This window comes from Cololabis saira, chromosome 11 (genome assembly GCF_033807715.1).
Source record: "Cololabis saira isolate AMF1-May2022 chromosome 11, fColSai1.1, whole genome shotgun sequence".
NCBI classification, from domain to species: Eukaryota; Metazoa; Chordata; class Actinopteri; order Beloniformes; family Belonidae; genus Cololabis; species Cololabis saira.
Window position 1 is genome coordinate 32,222,645 of NC_084597.1, and position 23,353 is coordinate 32,245,997.

At 39.3% G+C, this 23,353-nt stretch overlaps 1 protein-coding gene across 1 annotated transcript in view; it reads left to right on the forward strand.

The window, feature by feature from the left end:
• si:dkey-247m21.3 (5-hydroxytryptamine receptor 4) overlaps positions 1-21,725 on the forward strand; it is a 74,064-nt gene extending 52,339 nt beyond the window's left edge. The window contains exon 7 of the mRNA XM_061733443.1: positions 21,324-21,725. Coding sequence (XP_061589427.1) covers positions 21,324-21,417 — 94 coding nt within the window. The 3' untranslated portion in view covers positions 21,418-21,725. The remainder of the gene's footprint in view (positions 1-21,323) is intronic.
• The last annotated feature ends 1,628 nt before the right edge of the window (positions 21,726-23,353 follow it).

Consider the following 23,353-nt stretch of genomic DNA (forward strand, 5'->3'; position numbering starts at 1 on the left):
CTTCTCAATTATGATTTTTGTTTGATTGTCATTTGATTTTAAAGTCTGGGCAGGTTTAGAAATAGAAACAGGGAGAAAAATGTAGAGAGAATGTAGCAATGTGATGGCATGAATTTTGAGTGTCAAAATGGCAAATAATCTGTGGTGGGTAACCTGCAAGTGGATGCAGGTGAAAAGAGAAAACAGTAAAGTCTTTGTGCTAAACCGGCAGATAATTTGGCAGTAGCTGATGGGACGAGAATAGCTAACAATCATAAACCATTAACAGAGAAAAAAAGAAGAAAGATACAGTGGCTGCTGGTCAGTAGAGGGCGCTAGGGCATCACCCCACTCAAATCAAGAGATAAAAAAAAAAACATGCGGTAAGATGCAAATAATTATTAAAAGAAGGTGTTATTTCAGTCTGTAGGTGACTGTCAATAGTAATTAAATGTTGCCGGTCAAACAGAATCCAGTGTAAACTCTCCAACGTTTGATAAGCACGTGACTTGAGGATCTCTTATTGGTTTGAATTAGATTCGTAAAGGGACGCAGTCGTGTGCTCAGTTATCAACAACGACTCCGCGATCAGTATCGCGACGTACTCGTATGTTTTTTTTTAAAAATCTAATGTGATTGGACAATTCATTCCCTGTCTTTTTTAGAAAATCAAACTGAACTACACAAACCAGATTTTTATGTTTGTTTTAAATAGGCCCTACTGCACCAAACTTGTACCTAAACGTTACTTCTGTGAACTGTTATACCCCTGTGTATGCAAAGGTAAATTGCGCCCCCCAAAGATTTTTAGCACCAGTTGCCACTGGAAAGATACCTGCTTGACTGATTTTACAGCTCTTTGTATCTGTAAAAACAAAATGTTGACATTTGCATATCATTGCTTGATAGTTGACAGTGGCACCCTGCTGGTACATAATAACATACATTTGCCATCCCCTCAGTCCGTACTGAACTTGGCAAAAAGATGTTCTCCTATGCTGCGCCTGTAACCTGGAACAGGCTCCAACAGAAGCTGAACCTGTCCAGTTTTATTTCGCTAGGGGACTTCAAATTACTTGTAGGAAGGCTGGTGAGACAGTCAGTGGGGGTCTGCACATGCACTATATTTAATTAGTTACTTTTTTCCTTGATTGTATTATTATCTCATGTTCCTGTTTTGTTTTTGTCTCTTGTACGTTAAGTTAGTCTGTAACTTTGTGTTTTGCTGCCGCCTACCTAAAACAGGTCTCTTTTGTAAATCAGACCCGGGGTCACAATGAGATTTTACCTGTATAAATAAAGGTTAATAAAAATTTAAAAAAAAAAAATTGAATAAAATAAGGCTAGAATTAGTTGGACATTGTGTTGAATTCACTTCCTTCAAATAACTTAATGTTCCTTGAGGGTTTTTTTGTTTGTGCTGGTGTATAGGTGACTTGCTGTAGTCAGCAGCGTGGTCACCAATACAGGTATGTGTCAGTTGATCTGGGATTATAATTTAAGTCATTTTCAAACCATTTTGCGAACAGACGTTTACACTTAAAAACAAAATGATTATCAGGATTCCTTGAGAGAGCCTGGAAGTCCAGTTGATCATAGAATAAAATTTAAAAAACTAAAACCAAAACAATGATTAGAACAAGCTTAAAAATAGCTAAACTTAATTATGTTATCACCTCTTCATTTGACTATGATGAAAGAAATCATTTGTCCATTCATGGATGAATAAACATCCTGGCTTTTCACTCCTATAAACTAGGCATATCAGTCAAGCTAGATATGCCCTCCCTATACCTATGCTTGACATTTGTTGATTTTTATGATTTTCTTTTCATCCTCAACCAAAACTCTAGTGTAATTCACCTCTGCAGTTTCCTGACTGTCCAGAAATATACAGTACTCCTAACGGTAACAGTGAGCAGGACAAATACAACCTCACCTAATTTCCACCAACTAAAAACATAACTTTGCTTTGAATTACTTGCCAGACTCATGATTGAGAATTATAGTATTACAGCTTGTTTCCCGTTCATCCTCAGCAGCTCTTAACACAAACAACCAAGATAACAACAATCACTCCACACAAGACCAAAAACACTGGCTCTGAAAAACAACAACAGAAAACAAAGCTCTTCCTCATTTCCCAGTTGGATGACCAGAGCGCATGTGAAGTTAGTTTCACATTGGTGCATCTCTGTGTGGGAAACACCAGAAGAGCTTGGTAGTGAGAAGTTATTCTAGTGTCTTGGGTTTTACTTTTCACCTCTCATCCTCTCCTACTAACCCCCCCCCACACACACACACACACACATTCTTATCTTGGTCATAAAGCCTGTGTTTGTTTTTCACTGGATGAGACGACATTTTCGTCCGCCATTTTCAATCACGCGAGACTCAGTCACCACGTGACTTCATCAGCCATCCATCTTTCTTTTCACGTGTATGAACAGCCATCGTCACACACACACACACACTTTTGTTTAATTACAAGTTACAAGTTAACTTTATTAATACCCGTAGGTAGATCTGTTTTGCAGTAGATGGAAGGCAATCTTAATGTTTAGTTAGTTCTTCTTTATGTGTAGCTTAGGCATTAGAATTTATCTAAGTGTTGTTTCACTATCTTTTAACACGTGTAAATAAATTCTGATTCATTTGAATGAGAGAAGTTGTTTGTGTTTATTTTATACATATTTGTCACAGCTGCTGGTTGCAAAGGTCTGTGCTCGGACTCCTGCCTTCACTGTTATTCTGTAACGCCACGTATGCACATATGGAATAACAGTTACCTTGAGACTGATTTTGCTGTTCAGTTATTATTTTCCTGGTAAGTCAGGTGGTGCCCCGTTTTGATTCATTCATTTTGATAATTCATTTTGATAAATCATCTTCTTTATTAATTATTAATACCTATCATTGGACAATTAATAATTACTCTAATAACTGAACGAGCACCCCACTTTGTGGCACAACAATGGATTTTATCAGAAAAAATGTAAAGTGATGTCTGTTAGCATCACAGCTTAGCATAAGCTAAACCAAACTAAAATAGCTAGCATTTGGTGAAGCTAGGTGGGCTTGGTCTGACAGGTTGTGGGACTTGTTCATTGTGCCCATTTGCCCATATTTGGATTAACTGTGGCTGGGCAGAGTCAGTTCCTGCCAATATGGGGTTTTCCCCAATGTTGTGGTTTCAAATTCATTTTTCAGAAAACCTATGAGTGTCATCACAGAGGATTGAAACCATCTAGAAAAAAGGGCAGAGCACAATCTTCTTCTTCTGCAGGCTCAGATCCTTTGATCTGTGCAAGGAGATGTTCTTTTTTTTTTATAACACTGTGGTTACTAGTGTAATTTTCTTTTCCCACTGACTGCTGGGATGAGAACATTACTACTCAAAACACCAGGAAGCTAGACAATCTGGCGAAATGCATGGAGAGGGGACTCTGTTGAGGATGTTCTTGAAAGTGTATGAGAAGCAACAGGCAGGTCCTCCTGAACAACCATGGATACCCCTTTTTATGAATGTTAACAGGTCAGAGGGGGACTTGGCCCAACAGGCTTCTACACTGTAGCAGAAGAGGTTTAAGAGATCTGTCATCCCTGAAGAAAAAGACTGTACCTACTGTGAAACATGGAGGAGGCTTTGTTATGTTCTGGAGTTTCTTTGTTGCGACTGGTACAAGGTGTCTTAAATCTGTTTAGGGACCTTTGATGAGTCCTGATCTATTTTCCTATTAAACATCTGTGTGAAAAGCTGAAAGATGCAGTCTTGTAAAAGAAATACTCAAAATACCTGTGTAGAGGTGCAGAAATGCATTGAGAGCTACAGATATCACTTGATTAGATTGGATCAAACTTTATTGATCCCATAGCAGGGGCATTCACTTGTGAAGCAGCTCATAGGACATATATGAAGTTAAAAATGAATAAATAAAAAAGAAATTTAGCAATAAAAGTTGTAAAATTAAATATGCAAAATAAAAATACAGGCAATATACATATTAACATAAGAATTGGTGGCATGATGAGCCATCTGTGTAAGCTATTGAACAAATATTTCACAGTCCCATCAGTGGACTGAAAACAAAGAAAAAGCAAAGACAAAGACCACAGCCCAGATGAACTTTATGGAAGTGTTTTCCACCAGCACTGACTTGCATGTCCACCAACATATACAGAATATATGCATCACAAAAGTGATGTGTCATTATTTTACAGTGTTTTTAGATCGCGTACATTGAGTTTGCTTTGCTTCATAACATTTGTCATCAAGACGAAGATTTTATCAGATTTTGGACAAAGTATTTTTGTGAAACAGGTGCATTCATCTGCTTTTTTCATTCCTCATAAAATGTTCAGCTTCACAACAGCTGTCATATTTCAGAGGTATTCACAGAGATCTCTGGTCAATCTTAAACTGCCAAGCTTGTTTTATAAAAAATACATATATAATATATACATATATATATATATATATATATATATATATATATATATATATATATATATATATATATATATATATATATATATATATATATATATATATATATATATATATATATATATATATATATATATATATATATATATATGTATTATATGTATTATATACCTTTCATTTCTCAGTGTGCCCAACAGAGTCAAGAACAGTGAATCCATACCTTATGCAGAAGAGAACAAGGTTCAGTTTAAATCTGACATTAACGCAAGCAATTGTTAAAATGTTGTTAGCCTGTTAAATATCAGTTGTGTGTAACTGATATTTAATTTGTGGATGAGATCCAGGCTTTGTTTGGATTTGTTTGTTCATTAAGGTTTTCAACACTCATATTGCGTGTTTCCATCTGCCATAAAAAGCCTTCTCCCAACATAGATAGTAATTTACATAAATTCACTTCTGGAAAATCTAGGATAACTAGGAAATTGGTTATATTGTTGTCAGTTAGGACCAAACTAAATATGACTTCATTGCCCCCCCCCTCCCTCCCTCTCTGTGTGCATAGATGATGTGCCGTGGCCAAGTGCCCCGTTTAACAGGCTGTAAAGTGAACATCTAGATACATGTCGGAAGAATTTGTCATGAGAAAGACTCATTAGCAGTGTTTGAGTTGTCATTTGACAAAAACACATAAAATGTGGGGTTACACAACATTATCTTTTTATCTTTCGAGAAATAAACCTCAAGAGCAGAGTCTCTCTCACTTACTTACATCATTTGGAAAGGCTCTATACCCTTAGTTAAGTTTAGTTTCTTAAACTTATCCAATACATTTCTTTTTTTTTATCTCTCTTTTACATGTGAGAAATAAGAGTAGGTCTTACTCATGGGAAAACAAAAGCGCCATGGATCAGTACAACCTACCTGAGCCATGAACAGTGACAGTTTTTTTGCCATTTTGGAGGGAATATTAGATCTTGGATTAAAGCGATCCAAAGAGGGGCAAATAGTGCAGTTCAAATCTCCTCCAAATATTACATTTTTGAGATTTGGAATGGATGCTATCACTCTGTCCATAAATCTCTCATCATCCCAATTAGGCACATATACATTCACCAGTACTACAGGCTTAAAATATAAAGATCCCACTATGACCACATATCGTTCTTGTGTGTCTTTTATTACCTTACTCGGATTAAAATGAATTTTTTTTATGTACCAAGATAGCCACCCATCTAAACTTATGATCAAACTTTGAATGAAATGACTGACCCACCCAAGCTTTTCTTAATCTGAGATGATCTTTCACCAGTAAATGAGTTTCTTGCAAAAAAGCAATTTCACATTTCAACAATCTTAAATGCGCGAAAATTCTTGCCCGTTTCACAGGTCCATTCATCCCTTTCACGTTCCAGCTTATAAACCTGACAGCCTCACCTACATCAGAATTGAGGCCACTCATCAAGATATAAGTAAAATTGGCAGGCTACATGTACAAACGAACAGAAAAAGACTTACGATGGCTAAAGTGAAAACCCCTGACGTACATCCAACCCTCCCATTGAAGAACGAACCCCAAAAACCCATAGCGCGTGAACTGCCTAGCCCTAGATGGACTAGAGGGTTTATGGTGAAATAAGATGAAGAAACGATGATCACTCGCTGCCGTTGATTAAATTGCAATGTGTGAGTTCCAGCTAGTGTTGCTGACTGTTGGATTAGTCCACAGACAGACGGCTTCAAGCCTTTTTAAAGTGGGCCAACTTGTGATTGTGATCTTGCAAATCTCACAAGAATCCACCTGCCTTGCAAGGATCACAAACCATCCAATAAAAAAACTGCTCCAAAACCCAAAAAGACAGTGATTCAAAAGAATATGATAAAAAGCAGAAATATGAGACGTTATTCAACAGGATTTTCCCTTAAATCCTGGCTTTGAGTTCTTACTTTGGTATCTCTTGTCTTTTTTTCCTTTTGGTTGGAGTTTTTCCTGCATGGTCCTTCTTTCGCTTCAGATTTTGGTCATTAGAATAGAATAATGAATTTTCTCACACTGGGATGTCTGTGTGGTGTTTCAGTGATGCTGTTATATTGGTTCTGTTATATCTCTCAGACATATCTTGCATGAACTCTGCAGAGTGATATCTGAACTGTATAGCCCTTGACAGGGAGAGAGGAAGGATGGGATTTGGGGCTCAAATAAGTACATAGCTTTTATGAGGTTGTGGTTGAAGAGAGACCCAAATAAATAGAGCAGGAATGAGACGGGCAGATTTGGAACTGAGGGCACTTAGGAGTTTTGAAATCTGTAATGGTTTAAATACATTTTCTGCACGAATCCAATCAACCAGCACATGAAAAGAAAGATGTGCTTTGATATTTAACTACATAACAAATAAAATACAAAGAAATCCAGGCAAGATCAAATCAATTAGTGTGTACACATATATGCATATATATATATGTATGTATGTATGTATATGTATGTATGTATGTATATATATATATATATATATATATATATATATATATATATATATATGTATATATATATATATATATATATATATATATATATATATATATATATATATATATATATATATATATATATATATATATATATACATATATATATCTGTCCAGGGTATAACCCTCCCTTTTGCCTCTAATGAGCTGGGATAGGTTCCAGCAGACCCCCGTGACCCTGCAAAAAGATAAATCATCTGAAACCCAGTGGAAAGCAAGCAAGGCAGAAAGCTAAAACTTACTGGAGTCAACAAAGGAAAAACATTTCCAAATAAAACAGGAAGTCAAGTTAACAGAAAGCCGGGACATGAAAATTCAAACGCTAAAGTCCAAAGTCCAAATACAAACACAGCACAGCCGGAGGGCATTTGCAGCCATTTCAATTGCAAAGCCCAACTACTGAGATACTCCCCTGCATGATTTCTACAGTCATATAACATCATTTCATCTCATATTGTACAACTTGGACCGGCTTCATCTTGGTTGTGATGTGAAGACTCATATGTGTAGATTAAATGATGATGATCTTCAAAGTGGGATGATGGTGAAAAATAATGCAAAATTATGCAAAACTAACGAGGGAAGTACGTTTTTTTGTTAGATTTTATGTGTGCCAAACTTGCTTCAAAATCCATGTTATATTTTACTTTGGATTGGCACCAAGTCGAATTAAGGCATCATTTCATGTTGAATTTTAACTGGCTAGTCAGTAGACAATGTTGTAGGACTTGTCTAACATTTGTTGAACCCATCACACTGCACGCTGTACGTCAGAAGACAGATATCGCTACGATTCCTTCTCATTTTTCCTAATATAGCATTCAGGCTAACAAACAGATAGTCTTGGAATAGTAAAAGTGCAGCTGGGGTCAAGCAAGCATTTACAAATCTGATCGTCATGTGCCATACATCCTTGATTACTCTACTTCAGTAAAACCACATTCCCACAATGGATCTTTTTATGTTTTCTTTTTCTTTTTGTGTGTTTATTCCCTTTTTACTGAAGTATTTTAAGTTGCTTCCTTCTTAATGCTACACAGTGTGACAATGTATGTATTTATAATGCAGATTTTGTGTTATTTTAGTGTCCTTAAATCACATGTAAAATCACTTCTTATGAAGCTAGTTGTTGCCATTTCTGTCTCCTAAACATGTAGCTTTTTAAATACTGTTGAAGGGTATTTTAAACCTCAAAATCACACTTGAATTTTGCTCATGATTATCTACAGACTTTTTTTAATTAAGTCTTAGACAATTTTGAAATACAAAAAATGAGTTTCATACAGCCCTTCTGTAGAGTGTGGATGCATCACAGTGGGACACTGGAACGTGATGGGTCCTTAAAAGCTGTCAAACCCACTCAGTGCATCAGTGCCAACGCTGCTCTGATCCAGGTTTCATAATGATTGCTGCTGACAGCTTCAAACTGTCTTAACTGCTTTACCGTGTGAAGCTTACAGGCACTGATCAATGTTTGTGCCTGTAGCTGCAACTGTGTGTTTGATTGACAGAACAACTATTAAGAAAGATTGTTTTTATTCCCTGAGGTAAACTGCTGCGGTAGTTTGGAAGTCTGGAGTGCTCATAGACAGGCAGAAAGAGACATATTTGATGACTAAGTTTCGCATCAGTCAGGACATCACAGTTGTTGCTAAATTAATCAAAGCTGAGAAGGAGCAGGTTGAGAGAAATCGGAAAATGGAAGTATGGAAATATTTTTTGTTGTGGTTCTCTGCCCACTGCTGGATGAAACCATCATTGGTAAACTGTCATAATATTAATTATTTCTGATAACATTGTCATAATGCTGAATATATGGCCTTTCCTATATTGTTTGTTGCTGTTTGGCCGCCGTGTCGCTCGGTCATTGTGTTAAATACATGGCGTCGCACATTGTAACCTGTTGTGCAGGTTGAACACGTGTGTCTGAATTGTGCTACTCGGCTGTATTGAATCAGACATCACTGGATGTCATTTGATTTTTATCTCCAGTTTGATACCTATAACTTAAAGTCTGCAGGGTTATAGTTAGGTTTGACATAATGACTGGTAAAATCCATGATGCTGAAACCTCATTTGAATGGTTCTGACCGTGTCGCCTGCGTGCTGTGGTTGTGTGTCAGGGGCTGATCTGTGGCATTATTTTTTTAGCGATTATGTTTTAACGGGGATGTTTAGGTCACAAGGGCCCATCTAGAATGCTTCGCCCCCTCTGGGCTGGGACCCCTGCTCCGCCCCTGCCCTATGTATGCCAAGGTAAATTGCGCCGCCACAAAAATCTTTAGCACCAACCGCCACTGCTGCCTACCAATATTAATATGAAGTTTTGAAATCTTCACGTAGTTTCCTCTGTAAACAAGGACTCTCTGCCCACTAGTGTGTTGCACATGTGGCATTTGTTCTGGAAGAGTTTCATTATAAATAACATCTTTCATGTCATCATCATGTACTGTAGGTGGGCATTGGGGATATGGGATGTGACATTAGATCAGATTAGATTAGATTAAATTACATTAGATAGTCCTTTATTCATCCCTCAGTGGGGAAATTCGCTTTGTGCAGCAGCAGAACACACAACACACACATGCAGCGAAAGAAGGATGAAAAAGTAAAAAATATATAATTACAAAATATAAATACAGTGGAATAAAAATAAAAGTAGTGCAGTACGAGAAGAAAAAAAAACTGTGCAAAATAAGCAGGTAGGATGTGTATGAGGTAGAAACATATTGCACATAGCAGCGGGGAGGAAGGACCTGCGATGCCTCTCAGTGATGCATCGTGGGTGATGAAGCCGGTCACTGATGGAGCTCTCCAGGGCTCTGACAGTCTCATGAAGGGGGTGGGAGACATTGTCCATGATGGATGACAGCTTAGCCACCATCCTCCTCTCCCCCACCACCTCCACCCGGTCCAGACTGCAGCCCAGGACAGAGCCGGCTTTCCTCACCACCTTGTCCAGTCTCTTCCTCTCTGCTGCTGTGATACTGCTGCTCCGGGCGGCCACACCATAGAAGATGGCCAACGCCACCACAGACTCATAGAAGGTCCTCAGGAGGCCGTCCCTCACTCCGGAGGACCTCAGTCTGGGCAGCAGGTGGAGTCGGCTTTGGCCTTTCTTGTAAAGTGCCTGAGTGTTTATGGTCCAGTCCAGTTTTTTGTTCAGGTGGACACCAAGGTACTTGTATGAGTCCAATATCTCTATGTCCGTTCCCTGGATGTTCACCGGAGAGGGGGGGACGTTGCGCCGGTGGAAGTCCGCTACCAGCTCCTTTGTTTTTCCAGCATTAATCTGGAGGCGGTTCCGCTGGCACTTTACCTACCTGGGGAGTATCATCAGCAGTCAGGGTGGTACAGATGCGGATGTGAAAGCTAGGATAGGTAAGGCAAGAACATCATTTCTACTCCTCAACAACATCTGGCGCTCTAGAGAGATACGGGAAGCAACAAAAATCAGAATATTTAACTCCAATGTTAAATCCGTCTTGCTCTATGGGGCAGAGACATGGAGAACTACTAAGCTTACAATAAACAAACTGCAAACCTTCACAAACAAATGCCTCAGAAGAATCCTGAAAATCTACTGGCCGGACAAGATCAGTAACAACGACCTCTGGATGAAGACACAACAACTCCCAGCAGCAGACGAAATTGGACGAAGAAGATGGAGATGGATCGGGCACACGCTACGCAAACCAGAGTCTAACACCACCAGACAGGCTCTGACCTGGAACCCTCAGGGGAAGAGAAGTCGAGGCCGGCCTAAAAACACCTGGCGGCGGGATCTCCAGGCAGACACCAAGAGACTGGGATGCATCTGGTCGCAGATAGAAAAGAACGCCAGTGACCGTGTACTCTGGAGGTCCCTTGTCGACGGCCTATACCCCAGCAGGGGTGTAAGGCGTAAGTAAAGTAAGTAAAGGTTCCGCTGGCACCAGTCAACAAATCTGTGGTTCAGTTCTCGGTACTCCCTCTCGTCTCGTTGTTGATGAGACCGACGATGGCGGAGTCGTCTGAGAACTTCTGGAGGTGGCAGGTTGATGTGTGGTGGGTGAAGTCAGCCGTGTAGACGGTGAAGAGGAGGGGGGCCAGGACGGTCCCCTGTGGAGCTCCTGTGCTGCAGACCACCGTGTCAGACACACGGCCTCCTGTCCTCACAAACTGTGGTCTGTTTGTGAGGAAGTCCAGGACCCATGATGTCAGCTGCTGGCAGACTCCAGCATGGTGCAGTTTGTCCCTCAGAAGTTCTGGCTGGATTGTGTTGAAGGCTTTGGAGAAATCATAGAACATGATCCTCACAGTGCTCCCAGACCGCTCCAGGTGGGACAGGGACCTCTGCATCAGGAAGATGACGGCGTCCTCAACCCCGATGCTCGGCTGGTAGGCGAACTGCAGCGGTTCGGCGGAGCAGCTCACCAGGGGGCGCACTACTAGTACCTTTATACTAGTACCTACTCAGCCTGAATCGCCTTGCCCTCGTTTCTTTTCAATACCAGAAGTAGGCGGATTGGAGCAAAGCTGCTGTGACGTTTAGCCTTGAGCAGACATGGACTGAGAAAGCTCCCGGTATATTTTTCATTCCTCGTGGCCCCATCTAGCTCTCTCTGGATATTTTCCTCAGCCACCAGGTTTAAGGATGTCTCCACCTTGGAATTTGAACACGGAACAGATTTCTGTGCTGCCATTGTTCTTCGAAAAAAATTATACAAGAAGCCATGAATCGCTCTTTAAATGTTGTCACATCCTGACTCAGACATCTGATTGGCCAACCCCCTGACCAATCGGTGGCGTGTAGTGTGATGACGTGAGATGCAGCCCGACGCTTAGAACCTCGGCAGAGTAGTTACAGAAAAAGTATCTACTCAGCACGGCTAGATCCCTAGTGGAAAAGTGCCAAACCGATCAGAGGCGAGTTGAGTCGGGCTGAGTAGGTGCTAGTAGAAAAGTGCCATAGGTTTATTTGCCAGGTGCGATGTCAGCGCCACAGGGCTTATTTGGTCAATTCATCTACAGACACATTTAGATTTAGGGTTTGAGTTCTTTAAGCATATTTGTTAATATTCTGCAGAGGCTGAAAATGTATCCTCGGTGAGATTTCTCTCAACCGAAAAGGAAATTACAATGATTAGACAAATGCAAATAAGAACGAATATTATTCTTCAATATGATGCACATACAAACAGCATTACTCTAGGTCTAGGAGCAACCTCTTTATCAGGTAGTCCATCTTTAAGCAGGAAGTGAGTTGGTTTAACTTCAATAGAGGGAGGATTAAGTCAAAACTCAGGCAGATGAAATCGCTTTCAGTCTTTTCTAAGAAAACAAGCTCTGTTTATAGAAAGAAGGGAATTTTCCTCTCTTTTTAAAGCTGGCACTTATGTGACAGGAGCCGGCACAGACGCACTGGGATGGTAATGAGGCTTAGTTATCCGGAACATTTTAAAGCAGACATTAGTATGTTTTTTTTTATCTCATGTGTTTTTAAAATTGTTGTACAATGCTTTGGTCAAAAAAACACAGCGATAGATTTCAAAAGCACCATTGCAACTATGTCTTTCATAGTGAGTTTTTCATAGCAGCCTGTTTTAATGATTTGTGCTACCGACTTCTGGGGGGCAGCAAATACACCATGATGTGAGGTAGAGGAGGAGGCTTTAAGTCTTGTGTGATCTGGGCCACAATTCAACAATATCAGATGTTATCTAAAGCTTTCTTAGATATTACAAATGATCTCATCCCAGTGAACTATGTGGCAATATAAAAAAATATTTAAAAAATGTTTTTTGACCTTATTCTGTAAGTTTGCTATTTTCTGTTTAATGGCATTTTAATAACATGATACTAATGTTACTAATGTATAGATACGTAAATATGTTTCTAAAAATAAAACAACTCGTCAGGTCATTGCATGATTTCTTTTTTCAGAGTGGCTGAATGTTCATCTTTAGCAAAATATCAGAAAGCCAAAAATAAAACATAAACACCAGGGGTATGCTCATGATCAGTCAAGAGAATTTACTGTCCTAGAAACCCAGTATGCCATTTATTATTGAGTTGGTTATTGTAAAAGTTGTATGGGTTGATTCACGGCTTAAACATTTGAGGCCTATTTTTCCTCTAAAAGTAGTTGATCTTATCCGTTTGTGCACATTTCCTTTTTTCCTTTCTTTTTTTTTTGATAGCAGCAAATAATGTGTCAGCTTTTGTGTGGCGGTTCACACAGAGTGACACCAATGTGATCAGGTTTGGAATCTCACAAGACCTTTTGACAGCTGTTTTCTTTTGGATTCTGAAGTATGTTTATATAAAATCTGATCTCCTTTTCCAGCTTATTTTCTAACATCAGCATTGTGCATTGTTCAAATATAGCTCCTCTGTTGCTGTTACTTATGTCTCAACCTGATCTTTTGTGATTCATTTCAGGATGTTCAATTTGCAATTATTTGTGGTTTTTGTTAAAAAACAAAACAAACAAACTCAAATTCGGTGAGCCTGGACATAGATATTTAAAACAAATTGCTGTGAATACATGCATTTCAGAGAGGAGGAAGGAATGGAGACTGAAGAGAAGAAAATGTGATGTTATTTTTAAAACATCATATGTACATCACATGGCAAAGAGTCCTGCATTAGCTGTGCTATAATTTTATATGTTGAAACTTGAGCATATCATCGAACACTTTATATAGAGGGGTTGTACATGGTGAAACATCACAAAGATTTTGTAAATTATAGCAAAGATGCAGCACTTATGCTTTCTTTGTCTTCCTTTGTGTCTTAGTTTTGTTTAAATGATCATATTTGGCTATTTATCCATCCGATCCATCGTAAACCTGTACTCATCCAGAAGCAGATATTTCTCTCATGTTTGTGGTTGTTGTCCTATGGGAAGGGTTGAGTGTATTTGTTCGTGGGATTTTTAAGATCTTGCTCTGATTCTGAAGCACGTTTCAGTACAGTGCACTAATTTCTGCATGCTCATGTTGATGATCACGAGAAATACTTTTTGTAATCCTTGGATCATACCAGTAGAAATAAAATAACACAAGCTGGTTTTTCAAAAGGAAGAAGAAAACAGCAGAAATAGCTTTTCATAAAATTCATGGTCACACACTCACACAAATGTCAGTCAAATGTTGCCACTTTATCCTGCCAAAATGCTTCCCGGCGTTCCTGTGGGAAAGCACGTCCTGTCTTCTTTCCCCATTAGCTCTCTCTCCTTACAGCCTCAGCCCGGAGAGTGAGGAGATGCGTTTCAAATTTGATTATTTAATGTCCCCAAAAGATACTAAGATGAAATTAAAGGAACACAAGCCTCTCCTTTATCTTGTGTTGATCTCTCTTAACGTCGCCTACAGTAACAGACCAGATTATGTTTTGTATGCGACTTGGTGTCTGTGTGTTTTAGTGGACATTGATGTTAACATTGTTTGAGTACGGAGGAAACGAAAACTATTGAAACTCGACTTTCTGACTAGTCAGAAACGTCTTTTTTCCACTGCTTTGTTGGACTTTAGCATCAATTTACACCACCGCAAAAACACAGTAGAGAAGTCGCTGTTTGGGATAGGATTAAAATTGTTAATTCACGTTTGCATTGTCTACCTGGAGGCTTAACTTTGGTGTCTTTATGGGTTAACAGAGCTACCCTGGAAGTGAAATAGATCAATTTCTAAGTATGTCCATCTATGTTTGTAAAAGAATAGATGAGTTAGGTCAAAAACATCACTGAAGCAGTAAAGATAGGGTAGGAGATTCTAAAAGATTTCTACAAATTAACAGTTTTTGTCACAGTCAGTGAATAACTACATTCACTAGTTGCCCATCTCATGTACACTAAAAAAGTATTAATTAAAGGATCTGGGGCCTCATGTACAAAGAGTGCGTGGATTTCAACGTCAATCCGTGCGGGGAATTCTTGCGTATGCAAAAAAAAAATTCTGATGTTCAAAACTGTGCGTACGCCCAAATCCACGCAGGTTTCTTTGAACATCACAATCCTGTCTCCTCCCTCAAATACATATGTTTGAATATGATAATGAAGATAATTATCCATTAAAAACCGCTCATCTTAACAAGGAACTTGCAAAAACAAGTAAAACAAATAAAAAACAAAAAACATCAGCCGTGAGCTGGAGATAGTCCTGTCAAAAATTGAGGCCTGGAAAAAATTATTTATTTGGGGGCATTTCTTCCGATTGGGGATTGCTGTTCTTTGCTTTTTGTTGCGTTCTGTGAAGAGTTGTGGTTTTATTATGATCGTAAGGGTTTGTGAATGTTTATGGGCAGCGTTAGTGCATCACTACACTCTGCTTTTTTTATGTGTATTTTAAGAACTTAAGATAAGAATTTAAGTTGGTGGATGAAAAACGGCTCCTCGTTCCGCTTTACTGTCACGCATATTATATACTGACGGATTAAGACCAATGTACACGTTTATTGAGTCTTACACGTTGTGGATGTCCGCGATCACCTCTACAATGTGAACAACATGAACGTATATTTAAAACAGGAAGCATCACGATCTGATTCTTCTGCTGCAGAAAGACAAGTTGTGCTGACGGGATTATCGAGGTGCAAACGTGAGAAATAAAGAGCAAAGTCGCTGTAACTCGGAGTGTTGCATCCACAGGAGGAGAGACCGGTCTAGATCCCGGTCCATCACCGGAGAAACACTTTCTGGAGTCCTGCAGCACCTGCAGCTTACTCCATATCAGACTCGGAAAGTTGCCTAAACATTCAATAAAAACTTTGTTCATTCATTGCTAAGTCACATCAGTTCGTACCAACCAACCTTTCCGTGAAATCTTAGTTTTATTTTAAAAGACAACTTTACAGAACCGGTTTTTCGCTGCAAAATGTATTTTAGTGTTTTTCTGTCCAGACACAGTTATGGGATGTTTTAGGATCTGGCTTTTATCTCCAGTACTCGTCCCATACGGTCGTCATGGCGACTGAGAGATGTCCGACCTGTAGCAGCTCCAGCTGAAGCATCATGTTGGTCTGAACCGGAGCAGCTGGTCCAGTTCAGGCAGAGATCCAGAAGATCCTCTTGGTACCTAAACCAGCAGATGGTCCAGTCTTAGTCCTGGACCAGCAGGTCAGTGTGATCTGATGCATCAGCAGGTTCCTCTAACGGAGCCAAAGCTGCGATTGGGATGTGCAGGTTCCATCGTTGAGCTCCTTTAGTTGTTTGTTCAGATCATGTGGTTGATTGTGAGATTGTTGCAGCTCCACTCTTATCTGGTGATGTGGGGACGGTCGTGTCCTTCTCGTGAATTTATTGTTGACGTCACGTTTCCTCATATTCTGCACTTCACTGCATCACCAGTGAGTGTCGCCAATGGACAAAACCTCAGAAAAGTGCGTACGCCAGCCTTGGTGTGTGCGTGAAAGACTTTCTACGTTCAAATCACTTTTCGAACATCCGACCGTGAGCGTAGAAAGTTGCATACGCACGTTTTTTGTGCGCCGCAGGTTTTGTACATGAGGCCCCAGGTCTCTGTGCACAATTGTCCCTCCTTAAACTGGAAACAAAACAGAATGGGGGCAGCCTAATCTTCTCTGCACTGCCAAACCACGTCCGTTTAACAAACAGGAGCCTTAGTAGTGTGTGAATGAACCATATACAGCCACACCAGCCTGGTCACACACTGCTGTGGGGTGGCATCCTCTCCCTCAACCAGCATTTGTCAGCCAACGTGGTTGTGTTGGTCACTCTGGCACGGACGGCACGCCCAAGCTGATCCAGCAAGTGTTCGATGGGGTTGAGGTCAGGACTGCTGGCAGGTCTCCATCTTCTCCACTCCCAAATTGTGGAGGACCTCTCTGATAAACCGGCTCTGTGGGGTGACGATTGTCTTCTTGGAGGTCACAGTTCGGTCACAGTCTGTGGAGATATGGGATTGCTACTGGTTGCAGAGTCTCATCTCGATATTTCTCTGCATTGAGATTGCCCCCAATGATGACAAGCTTTGTTTTTCCAGTGAGGTAGACGCTGCCCCACACCATCACACTGCCTCCACCAAAAGATCTTTCTCTGTCGGCGTAGCAAAAAGCGTAGCGTTCTCCCCATCTTCTCCACAGGCAGAATCTGGACTCATCACTGAACATAACATTCCTCCACATGTTCAAGTTTCAGAGCACGTGTTGCAGACACCAGCTCAAACGGGCCTGATGGTGCAGGGCAGTCATGGCCTCCTGGCAGCCCTATGAAACCAGAGATTGGCTACGTGTAGTCTGTTGTGGGTTGTCCAGGCAGAGGCATCAACCATATTGTCTTGCAAACCATGACTGCAAATTTGTAGAAAACAACCTATGATACCCAAGTGCTGAGGCGGTGAGGTCTTTTAGGGACGCCAACTACGTGGCGTGTCTGTAACACCCCCTGTTGTATGGAACTTCAGTTTGGAGATGGTACTGGTGCTCACATCAAAAAATGCCACAACTTGGTTTTGTGGAACACCAGCTTGAAGTTATCTTATTCAGTTAATAATTTTAGTCTTTTAAATGAAAAGTGAACATAAAATGATCATTTTAGCATGTACTACAAGTAAAACACTGTCAAAAAGGATTCTTAATGTTGCACATCACGGATTAAAATGTCTGTATAAATCAGTCCAACTGTCCTACTGCAGTTCAGCTCCGGTTCAGCTGCTGTTTATAGTTTCAGAATAGACACACACTTTCTCCCCATGAAACAAATTAGTAAAATACCTCAGGAGTCAGATTTCTTTCTTCCCGATGGCCAGAGGCTTTAGCCTTAGCGTTGAATAAATTTGAATGTGTATTACAATGGACAGCTAACACATACTGTATTCATAAAATGTTTACTGCTCTCTAACTAGATAAAATTATGGAAAATCACCAAAAAGCACCTGTTAAACCAGAAATGTTTTTATTATGTATATTATTTTTTCCCCTCTTGTCAGGTGGTCAGTGAAAAAAGCAGATAGCGGCACGGATTAGATGAGACGTTTGGGGGAAAACTGTGGCAGGTGTGAAACAATAAACTCTCTTATGGCAAATTGTTGGCCCTGAAATCAGTGTTGTGGGATCTTACAGAACTTGTGGGAGAGTTTTAACATTCCTCACATCTTTTGCTCTCTTTGTTTTATATCAGAGTTTTACTATGGGAGTTGGAGATGATGACTATTTCAGTTTTTCAGAGCTACAGATGAGACCCCCATACCGAAGCCTAGCACATATTTGAAGCTGCTACACTAAAACACACATGTGGGCTAAGATATAAGCGTAATGTCTGTATGGGTTATAAACAGGTTGATATGTGTTGTGAAAACATTCTTCTTACATCTGAAATGTAAGGAACAGTGTGTGTTTTGCTTATGAATGTATGTATGTTTAGCGAAGATAGCTGTACAGTAGCACCAAAAAGACTATCTCAACATTCTTTTTTCTCATAGTTGTGTTTTAGTGCTTTGAACAAATTGTGAAAAATGTTATGCTTTTCGCAAAACTGAATCCTAATGAAATATAGGTTTATAATTGCAGTAACAAGGATTTGATCACTCACATTCGTATATTTTATGCAGTTGTCGCATATTCCTGATAAAGATCGTTTAAAGGTTTTATTTTGTCTCATAAAGAGCTATTGAGTAAATTTAATTAGAAAGCTATGTTGGTAACTATATTTGTGAGGCATTTCCCTCACTCAATAAACTGGTGCAGACAAGTTTAAAAACCTACAACAGTTAAAGCATGCAAAGAGTTTGCATAATAAACAGAATATCATGGCAAATATGTATGTTATTTAACTCAATTTTTACGTACTATTTTTATAACTGCTTAAATAATGCATTTATTTTGATGGGTGACTCGAAGATAGTCAACCTCTTGAGTACACCAGGTCTATTTGCATTTATGTTTATTAATGTGAACTGTCCCTTTTAAATTAATATTTTATGATAAATAACCAAGCCACTGTAGCATGTTGTTTTGGTGGAAACAGGAATATGGAGATATCCGGGAGACAGTCAGTTTATGGTTCAAACTCCTCTTGAAACTGTTTTAATTAATTTTTTTCCCTGTGTTTTTGCACCACAATAACCAAGCAAAAACAATTTACTACTGTCTTTTGTAAATGTATTAAAAGTAATACTATCTAATTATTATCTAATTTACTGTAGTATTCAGGAAGTTACTGTGGACATTTTATATATTACAGTAACTTCATGCATTTAGTAAGGACTGTGTGAGAAACCCTCATAGTAAGTCTGCATTTGCATTTATTAAGTACCGGTATACATTTTTAAATATATATCAAACCTGCTGCAAAGGACCAACATGCTGCCATCATTTTATCTATAAATATTTGCTAATACAGTTTAGTTGTCAACAAATCCAGTTGGCAGGAGACCTAGGTATTTTTGGACAGGATTTCGACCGCACACTGTTAGTCTTTGTTTATTTGTGATCCACATGTCTCATCCCCTTGAATTTCCTCCTCAGTGTTTCTGGATGGCTTTGTCAGATACTGATCCTTCTTCTGGCTGATGGCAGAGAGGAATCTCATATACTTCTGTGTGACAGACGGACAGAGACAGAGAAAGATTGTGTTTGGATAGTAAACATACTGGCTTTACCAAAAATACACATAACAGAGGAGCCAAAGTTGCAGAACATTTCTGTTTATCTTTCCCCTGTAGCCTCCTCACCCGGGACAGGCCTCCGCATGGGACTCTGTGTGGGTGTGTATACGTGTAGAAGCATTGTAATGAATGAGATGATATGGGGAAGACATTATACATATTAAATATGGGATCAAAACTAATAATAATCACAATGATGGTAAATAACTGGTGGTTCTGCCTCTTCAAGTGGGTGGCGGGGTTTTTGACTTGTGCTGAGATTGTATGTAAATCCAGTATAGTGGAGCATTGTCTCTTTGCAGCCCCTTTTGGAGGACCCTGGGGCCTTTTTGCAGGTTTTCTCTGTGCCTGCTAGACTTCTGTTTTACTCTCACAGAACAAAGACACACATGCTCAGCAGTAGGTGTTGAACTGGCTGTGATCTAAGTGTTAGTGGACAGGTTTACCGCCTCTCACCCAGGAAGATCTGGGAGTCTCCAGCTCCATGTGACCCTCTACAGGTTAACGTGGGGACTGTTAATGGAAGAGTTTAAAAGGAGGACGTAATTTTGTCGTATACAGTAGGTTTGTGAACTGGCTCATTGTACATACATAACAAAAAGGAAAATGTTTCCTGTTTTCAAAATGTTGGTCACAAGTGAAGCATAAAATATCTCTAATAACACGATCTTTAAATTACAAAACAGGTGACTCATGACCAGCAGTACGGTTACAATTATAGATTGCTTGTTACCTCTCAAACTTATTCCTATTAAATCTGCTTTTTGTATTATTCTGTATGAGGCTTTATAATATTTCAGTTCGTCTGATGGATTGTGATTTATGTGGAAAAATGAGAGGAAGGTAAGAATTTCAGCTAATGAATATCAGAAGACTTCCAACTCCTTCATCATCTTTTGAAACTTTAGGATATAATGACGTAAATCAAATCAATCATCCATCAAAACTGGCAATAAACCCTGTAAATAATGTATTGGTCAGTATATCAAGAGACCTGATACATCGTTGAACTTTATTCAGAAACAGCAAAGCTGCTCTGGATGTGAGACAGAATATGATGGTTTATTTGTGTTACATTGAAAAAAAAATTGTTGTTATTTATTGATTTTGTTCCAGTTTTCCATAAACAGATAAGTAAATAAAATGCTGTACAAACAAAAATAGGCTTATTTTTGTTTTGTTTAGCAGCTTTATATTTGATTTATGCTTCAAATAAACATTAATTGTAAAAACAAATGGTACATTTTCATCTTCTTTCTCTTGTTTCCTCAATCCTCCTTACGGAGTACATCAAATAGATCATTACTGATTCCCAGTAACTTATCTGATTTCCCATGCCTTCTTTCGTCTCCGTTCCAATTAACTGAACTTCTGCTCCTCCAAACTTTTTCTCAGGATTCCAGTGTTTTTTTTTCCTTTTTTATTTGACTTTTTATTACTCTTGTCTTTCTGTTCTCTGCTATTTTCACATCCAGTAAAATATATAATAAATATCTAATATGGGCCCTGTGATGGACTGGTGACCTGTCCAGGGTGTATCCCTGCCTCTCGCCTGTAATTAGCTGGAATAGACTCCAGCAGACCCCCGTGACCCTGCAAGGGATAAAGCGGGTATAGAAAATGGATGGATGGATATCTAGTAGGGTTTTTTTGTTTTTATTTTTTTTAATTTATCTATATTCAGATACACAAACACATAAGCTTGCTTCTTTCAAAACCTTACTACATTTTACTTTAGAAGTCTTCGTCTTTGTCACTTGCAGACTGTCCTTCCTGCCTAACCGGAGCTACAGCGACAATGGGCGGACGATACTTGCCAAAGAGCAGGAGTCCCTAGAATCCCTCGGACCACTATGAGGACGACCCTGGAGCACCAACACACCCTCATCTCATATGAGGGACATTGGAGTCATAAGAACGCTTGACTTCAGTAATCTCAAGGGTTTGCTGTGCACTGACCTGACTGATTCATGAACAAAGACTCTGTCTTACCTGGATATTCACTCTGATCCCTCATCATCACCAGATGCATATCTTAAAGCTTCCAAAGAGCACCTAAAGACTTAGCAGGGTCTCCACACAGCAAATCAGACCTGACTAGTTTGGACTCTGACTGAAGACGATAAAGACTTGTGGTGCAGAACTGAAGTGTTTAATATTGAATACTGAAGGGTCTGAATATTTGCACCACTGGACTGGCTGCATCATGTCATCAGTATGTTTCTAAATCTCCTCTCATTCTGAATCCTGAGTCCGTTGATCATCTTTACAACACCTGGATCATAGGTTAAGACAAGAAAGAAAAATCTATCACGTAAAAAGTCAAACTCAAACTGTTGACATGATATGAGATACAATACACCTGCTTTTCTCTTTTACTCGTCAAATATTCAACCTTACATATAAACTCAAAGGTACAGCAGTCCCGAGGGCAATCTGCTTACACAGATCTCTGTTCTTAGATTATAGTTTTATTTAATGTATGTGTTTAATTTCATTTTATCCACATCAGCTGTTTCCAACAAAGATGGCATTGTGAAACTACTAGCTGCAATTTCATGTATTTTGACTCCACTCCTCATTCAGTTCTGAAACAGCTGTGAGTACAACACTGCAGAGACCCTGACTGCATTTTAAAATCTGTTGGGTTTAAGAGTTTTTTGTTGTTTGTTTTTCATAATTAGGAGACAAACATACGTTTTGCTTATTTTTGCCAGTACCTGGCATGATAAACCTCACCTTTAATTTGGGGGTTGTCACATATAGACTACAACAAATGTTTAAGAACGACAAATCTCCAATATGTAGAACTTTTATTTTCAACTTTATTGGAAATCAACGAAAAGGTTTCCTGCTTGTGCTGCTTTCCTTCAGCTGTCTCTGGCTGTCGGTCGGTCTGTGGGAAGTCAAAAGCAGCTCAGTCATATTGACAACAGGGGAATGAATCAGTCATTGCAGTGTGTGCAGCTTGTTTTAGGTCATACTTCATCTCCACATCTGGCAGCTTCTGTCCTTTGTCACATCAATAAACAGCAGAGACTCAGAGTCATTGGGAGACATGCGCGTTCTCGTAATGACACTCCACGTGTTTACAGCTGATGTTGTTCTTGTAACAAACGTTCTCTGTGTTTCTCATTTATTTTTATAACCATAAATCAGCTACATTTTAAGAATGCAGCGACAGAACTTGTCTGACTTTTTAAGATGTTTGTTTTGGCCTTTTATGTATGGTTTACACACCCGCTCTGTTTGCCCCCCTGACATTTTATCTTCATGATAACTTATATCAACTAATTATTTTTCACTCAGCCCGATGGTATTAGGGCTTCTTTTTTTTGTATTTGGCATGAAAAGAAACAGTGCTGACATCCGTCTTCCATCTCAGATGGGTTCATTTGGCATTTGCAGCCAAAAGTTGGCGGATTTCTCTTTTATAAAAAGAAACATGCCAACTTTTAACCACATTTTGCAAGTTTTCAATGACAGTTTTCAAATTGCAGAATTGGATTCAGTTCCACTTTTTACTTGCTTAACTGATGCAGACAAAGGAAAGGGAAACACCTCTCCATGAACTGGCTTTTGAGTTAATAATACAATTACATTTAAACCCCTAAAAAGGTTCAACATATTAAAGAATTTAAAGTATGAAAGCACCAAAAGATTAAAACAAGTATAGTACAACCTCCTATAGGTAACTGCCATACACCAAACTGTTAAAAGATGAGTTAAAGAATATGAGAGAAAAATGTGAAAGAGGACAATTTCTTGTAATCCTAATTAATGGTGGCAGACT